Source organism: Phoca vitulina, unplaced genomic scaffold (genome assembly GCF_004348235.1).
Source record: "Phoca vitulina isolate PV1807 unplaced genomic scaffold, GSC_HSeal_1.0 scaffold5, whole genome shotgun sequence".
NCBI lineage: Eukaryota > Metazoa > Chordata > Mammalia > Carnivora > Phocidae > Phoca > Phoca vitulina.
In genome coordinates this window covers 23,912,296-23,919,561 of record NW_022589708.1, presented here as the reverse complement: position 1 = coordinate 23,919,561, position 7,266 = coordinate 23,912,296, and the positions used below count along the sequence as shown (strand labels likewise).

General features: G+C 34.2%; 1 protein-coding gene and 1 pseudogene across 1 annotated transcript; both read right to left on the bottom strand.

The window, feature by feature from the left end:
* Positions 1 to 301: 301 nt before the first annotated feature.
* On the bottom strand, positions 302 to 472 carry LOC116631285 (40S ribosomal protein S29-like). Its single transcript, XM_032402468.1, has one exon. The coding sequence runs from the start codon at positions 470 to 472 to the stop codon at positions 302 to 304; it is 171 nt and encodes a 56-aa protein (XP_032258359.1).
* A 1,143-nt stretch (positions 473 to 1,615) lies between these two features.
* Positions 1,616 to 1,768, bottom strand: LOC116631849 (annotated as a pseudogene).
* Between the last annotated feature and the right edge of the window lie 5,498 nt (positions 1,769 to 7,266).

The following is a 7,266-nucleotide window of genomic DNA, read 5'->3' as shown; positions in this document are numbered from 1 at the left end:
TCATTGTCCCTGACTTAAGTGTAAAAATCTAATTTGAAACACAAAGCTAATTTTCTGTTGTCTCTACATTCATTTGATCCTCCCTTTACCTCATAGTTTTGAAATCAGTGAATGTTGCTGAACTAATTGCAGGAAGATGGAGGGGGAGAATAGATGTTTGGTTTATAGGTCCAAGTTTTATTTATTTTTTTCATAATTGAAGTATTTTAATTTTATGTACAATGAATTAGCATTAAGGTAGGTATATGGGATATCTGCAGTTGAGGTAGGTATCTTGGATGACACATTCAAGGAAGTTCACTTAATCCACCTTAATGAAGCCTGTATCTTTCCCATACTGACAGAAACACTGGTGGCACATATTGAGGCACATTTTTCTGGACCAGACTGTGCCGTTTGAGCAGACATGGCAACCATGAGAACCCTGGCCAGATTTCCTCAGATGGCTCCAGTAGAGCTGCTGGTGACCCATCTTGCTCTTTCAGATGCAGTGAGGCAAAAGGTGGTCCAAATTTTATTATAGCATATTTCTACTTGCACAAATTTTCTTATTTTTTCCAACTTAGCATAACACATATGCAGACAGTTTTGTATATTTTAAGTGTACATATAAAAATCCAAGTGAGTAAGTGGAACATAACCAGTATATCAAAAGCTGCCGGCATACCCAAAGTTAACCACTCTTATGATTTCTAACAGATTAATCCAGAGTGGTTTTGCTTGTGTTTGAAATTTATATAAATTAATTGTATTGTATGTAGTCCTTCAGATTTTGCTTCTATTGCTCAGCACTACTTTTATAAGACTCATGCATGTTGCCGACTATGGCTCTACCAATGCCATTTTGATTTCTGTATGTTATTTCATTGAGTAAACATATTCCAATTAATTGGAACTTATGGATTTATTTCAATTTTCCAGTTTAGAACTTTGACAAATAATATTGCTACTGATATTGTTGTATGCATCTTTTGGTACACATGCGCATGCAATTGTTTTCAAGGGGCGCCTCGGTGGCTCAGTCTGTTAAGCGGCTGCCTTCAGCTCAGGTCATGATCCCAGGGTCCTGAGATCAAGCCCTATGTCAGGCTCCCTGCTCAGCAAGGAGCCTGCGTCTCCCTCTCCCACTGCCTGTTGCTCCCCCTGCTGGTGCTCTCTCTTTCTCTCTCTCAAATAAATAAATAAAATCTTTAAAAAACTTGTTTTCAAGATCATTAGATGATTCCAAAACATTTTCCAAAGGGGGTATACAAATTGAAATGTGTGAGCACTACATCCTTGCCAACATTTGGTATTGTTAGATGTTTGGTTTGGTTTTATTTTGTTTTAGAGCCATTATTAGAAAGAAACTTCTTCAAACTGATACAAGGCAACTATGAAAAACCTACAGCTAACATTATATTTAATGGTAAAGGACTGGCAATTTTCCACCTAAAAGCAGGGAATAGGCAAGGAGGTCCATCTACTATTTCTCTTCAATGTTTTACTGGAAATTTTAGCCAGCATAAGACAAATAAATGAAATAAAAGGCATTATGATCTACTGGGAAGAAAGAACTATTTTATTTGCAGACAAGATCATTTTCTATGTGAAAAATGCTACAGAATTTATCAAAAAGAAAAGTTACCAGAACTAATGAGTTTAACATGTTTATATGACACAAGGTTAATCTATAAAAATGCCTACATATCCACCTTCATTCTTAAAGAAGATTTTTATGGAGTATATAATTCTACACTTGATCTTAGCCAAAAGGCCGAGAAGCGGTATGGAGTATATAATTCTAATCAACACATTTTTCAGCAGCATTCTGAAACAGTGGGGAGGATCCAAATAACCAATGCTTTATCATTGACACTATTTAGAAACCCCAGTGTGTGATAATAATAAAAAGCAAAGTTGTTTCTACTCAGTTTTATTATGTTTTTAAATTAAATACAAACAGTGAACCCACTTGTTGCCTATGCTTGGGACAAAATACCCTCTCCAGTTGCACTTGGTTTTCCATTATTATGAGGATATCATTCAATTACTTCCAGCTTCCAATCTTTTTGCTTAAAAGTCAACTGTTATTCTTTTTTTTTTTTTTTTTTAAAGATTTTATTTATTTATTTGAGAGAGAGAGAATGAGAGAGAGCACATGAGAGTGGGGAGGGTCAGAGGGAGAAGCAGACTCCCTGCCGAGCAGGGAGCCTGATGCGGGACTCGATCCAGGGACTCCAGGATCATGACCTGAGCCGAAGGCAGTCGCTTAACCAACTGAGCCACCCAGGCGCCCGTCAACTGTTATTCTTAATTATAAAGTATGATTTTTACTTCTTTGAAGATAAAATAAATCCTTTCCCCCATCTTACTGGTTGCTTTATAGATCTTTCTTTATATTTGTTTTTAATATGTGTGAATTACATTTTATATTTTCATTTTTCTCAGGTTTTGTGAGAGTTTGAAAATGTGCGATTGATGTATTTCATGACTTTTCTTAGGTGTTCTCTTATTTTTTTTTTTTTTTCCTTTATTCTGACCTGCCTTCAATTTACCAATTTTTCTTCACTTATTTAATCTGGTGTTAAATCTACACTTTGAGTTTTTAATTTTGACAACTGTATTTTTCAATTGTAGAATTTGTATTTTTTTTTCAGATCTGCCATGCAGTATTTATCATTTCCTCTTCCACCTTGAAATATGCAGTCTAGTCTTTTATCTCCTCCAACACTTTAATCTTAGTTATTTAAAAATATAAACCTGGAAATTTCTATATATAGTCCTTTTGTTTTTTACTGTCTGTATATCTTCTTGTTCCCATGCATGTATACACAAACATGCATGCATACACACATATCACACATTAACAAAACCCAAAATAATTATATGAAAAACCTTTCTTTCAATATTTTGAGAGCATATATATGGAGAAACAAAATAAGCTAGTTATATTTAACTAGAAGAAACAGAAATCTATCTTCAGGGATTCAGAATTTAATATACAACTTTTCAACAAGTATCAGTGTTTAATTTTAATAAACAAAATATTAAGCAAAGGTTATGGTAGATGAAACAAACAAGATTAACTATTTCATGGTGAACTTGGAAAAGGACTTATAATTAAAGAGAGGTATAATTTGTTGAAGAGTCCTGTTTTTTTCTTAAACTTTCCCTCATAATATGTTTCTATCTCTTCATGGGACCCTGAAGTGAAATCTTTTTGCTGTGATATGAAGACAGTGACCCTGAAAGTAAAACTACTCTGCTTTATGGTAGTTGTTATGTTGCCAGGTGTCAAGGTGGCCACCTGGGACAATGAGCCAAATTGAAAGTAATAATCAAACTATTGTACAAATACAGGTTTTCCTTGACTTATGATGAGGTTACACCTTACCCATCATAATGTGAAAATATCGTAAGTCAGTAATGCATTTAATATACCTAACTTACCAAACATCACAAATTAACCTAGCCTACCTTAAACATGCTCAGAACACTTGCACTGGCCTACAGTTGTACATAGTCCTCTAACATAAAACATCTTTTATAATAAACAATTGAATATCTCATGTAATATGCTGGATACTGCACTGTTATAAATGTATCACTTATTTACCCTTGTGATCATGTGGCTAAGTGGGAGCTGCCGCTGTCCAGCATCAGGAGAGAGGATCATACCACTTATCAGTAGCCCGGAGAAAGATCAAAATTAAAAATTCCAGTTATTTCTACTGAATGTTACCACTTTTGTACCATTGTAAAATTAAAAACTCATAAGTTGAACCAATGTAAGTTGGGGACTATCTCTACTGCAATAGTGCAGGTAAGAAGCAAAGAACAAGAAAAGTGGTAGCTCTCTAATTTCCATGTCTTCCCCACGGAATGACACCAGGCCAGGGTCAGTGAGATGACATGCAATGCAGGTGGGAAAAACTGCGGAGAACTGAGGAGAACTGAACAAAACGCGCCTGTCCAGGGTTATTTTCAAGCCTTGAAATCTAATTGAATTTTCCCTGCTTGTTTTCGGACTTGCCTGGGACTTGAGACCCCTTTTCCTTCTATGTCTATCTTTTTGGAATGGCAATGTCTATCCTATAACTATCCCAACAGTGTATTTTATAAGTATATAACTTGATTTCTAATTTCACAAATACATAGATAACAATGAATTTTGTCCCTGGATGGACCATAGCTGGATTCTCACCCATAACTGATTTAGATGAGTTTGAGTTGATTATATTTAGATAAGGTTTGAGACTCTGAGTTGACACTGAAATGGATTAATAATCCTTTTAATGATGTTGGGATGAGGCGAATTTATTTTGCACATGGGAAAGACATTAATTGGAGGAGAACAGAGGGTGCACTGTTGTGAGTTGAATTGTGTCCCCCCAAAAGAAGTATTGAAGTCCTAAGATTAAAATACACTCAAGTTTAAGCAGAAAGGCTTGCATAATAACTGTACAAAATGATTTTTGTTCTAAATTCAATATACCTGACTATCAGATACAATTAATGACAATAACTTTGGTTTTTAATGTAAATCAAATTGCTATAGATGCTTGTTCATATCTATTCTGTTTATAAAATAGTCTCACTTCCAGAATAACCATTGATTATAATAATTTATTAAGATAATTAAATAACATAATTTATTAACATAGCTAATCAGTTTGATCACAAAAACAAATTTAAATTGGCTGAAATCTTAAAATCAGTATAGCTAGGGTCATTTCACTCAAAACTTCTTAGGATGTTTTTGGCACATGTCCCATCTGCCAAATTTATAATCCAGGCAAAAGGTAGGCATAAGAAAGAGCAAAAGCTTCAATGTCTATTTGATATTTACAAATAGACTTTATGCAATAACCTCCTTCAAGTGGTATGGATGTAGGTTTACTATTGTCTATTTATATTTTTAGATGGCCATAATGTTTTCTCAGCCAAATGGCAACTGCATTAAGAACTAGAAAACAACAAGATGAAATAAAACAAACAACAACAATCAGCTTCCAATACAATCAGTTGTATTTTCAACCTGGTGTATTTATTACTAAGCTTTTTATCTAGAGATAGAAGTGCCTATTTTATAAGAACTGTAATCAAATAGCTATACATGGTACTGTTTATCATCTAGAAATTCCATCATCTTTATCATCCTATATCAGTAGTGAAAAATAAAAGAACAAATAAAGCTTGGACAATTTTTTGAAGGATTACCTGCCATGACCTAAGATATCCTTAACTTTCTCAACTGTTAAAAAATTCACTGACTGGAAATCAAAGGTTATCATCCTCTTAACTCTCACCTGGTAAGGCTAGCAATTATACATCCAAGAACTTACTGCCACATTTTAAAGGTTTATTGCTATATTCAAAAGTTTATAACTAACAGGTCTAAGCAGATTTACCAAAGGAAAACCTCAAAAACAGAATAAGGATGGTCTTACACTTCATTGGAAAAAGGCCACATCAGGTCCTACTAACCCAGGTAGTTATCTTTGAAAATACAGATTCTTTAATTTACATTTTCAAACTCTCAATGCATCACACTCCCATGACCTGTATGTCTTTGATGCTTACAAATGTAAAACTGAGAGTCTTTGGGGATTGTCTAGAAGCAGACAGCATCATAAATAATTCAACTTTTCCAAAAAGTTTCAACCAAATAACCAACTTTCATACTTCTGACTAAGATTCCCAGACACAGACTCTAAATACAAAAAGCCATTAATTGTTCCCTCTTTCTTCTCTCTTTTTTTAAATTATAACTATCTTTAAGCCATTTGTTGTAGTTTAAAATTATAAATTTTTAATTATCAGGGATGAAAACTTTAAGATTTCTCCCTTTATTTCTAATACTTTTTAAAAATAGCTAATCCCTTGTATTTGACAACACTTAACTGATAGCTTTAAAGAACTAAACAGAAAGATATGAAAGCTTGGAAACCTGGCCATTATACCTCTTTCCAAGTTGGGAAATTCAGATGTAGGATTTTTTTTTTTTTTTCTGACTAGGATTGAGAAGAGTCAGTGTTGCTAAAGGAAGCACTTAAAGGTGTATTAATGATTCTTGTGTTCCTTAACATCATAATTCTATATTGTATCTTGTCCAGATCCATAGGTACTTTTGTATAGCCACTATCTGATGAATGAATTCATAAGAAAGAACAATCACCCAAAACTGGTGATGTACTTGAAACTAAATATTTCCTGTGCTATGGGACTTCACCTGTTCTTCAAACTTGGAAATCTGGATAGGGGTTACAGTCTGGACTCTGATCCAGCATAAGAAAGTTTTCCTGAGTGAAATGCTGGTAAAGAGGAATGACTACAAAAATCCCTAAAAGATTAAAAATGTTTTACTATCACCCTTGAAAAACTTGCCTCCAACTATTCCTCCCCACTAAAATTTTCCTAAACTCAAGTTTGTCACCCAGTAGCTGATAAACTGCAACCACCATTTTGCTGCTCTACCATCCTGTTATATAACTAATGTCACATGTTTCCACAAATACTGAGAATTTCTGTAGTGTACACTCTTGGAATAAAACTAAATTTTGACTGATCTTGTTCCATTTGTCATGTAATATACTTAAGCACCTTGTTTCATTCCCTAACATTCATGTCAAAGTTGGTCTCATTTAGCAACTTTTAAAAAAGATTTTATTTATTTATTTATTTATTTATGTATGTATTTATTTATTTTGGTGGGGAAGAGGGCAGGGAGAATGAAGGGGAAAGAATCCCAAGCAGATTCCGTGCTGAGTGTGGAGCCTGGGGGGGGGGGGGGTCTCGATCTCACAACCCTGTGATCATGACCTGAGCCAAAATCAAGAGTCATTTAAAGCTACCCAGGCACCCCTAGCAACATTTTAATATAAAGCTTGAAATAATGACTTGTCTTGTTTTTTTCTCTTTCCACAATAGGTAATGAGCATTTGGATTGGTCACCAGGAAAAACAAAACAAAACAAGAAACAGAAACAGAAAAATGAACCAGGAACAAAAATGTGATTTGTATGGCAAGGCAAATGTTCCATTAACAATTTTCCAAAGTAGATGTCCTAAAGATAAGCAAATCCAAATGATGCATTCTGTATTTTTTTCAATTTTAGGAAGAAAACCAACCATAAATCAAGAAAACATTGTGTGATTTGGGGTTTATCATAACAGGCCAGGGGATTGGGTTTGTTTTGTGTAGGGTTGCAAAACATGTATTAATTATTTATAGATCAAAACAAGGAAATAATTAATGGTGGATGAAATTCTTACTGTAGATACG

What these genes read in the sequence shown, in the direction of transcription:
- LOC116631285 (XM_032402468.1), bottom strand. Translation starts at nt 472, where the DNA reads ATGGGTCACCAGCAGCTCTACTGGAGCCATCTGAGGAAATCTGGCCAG.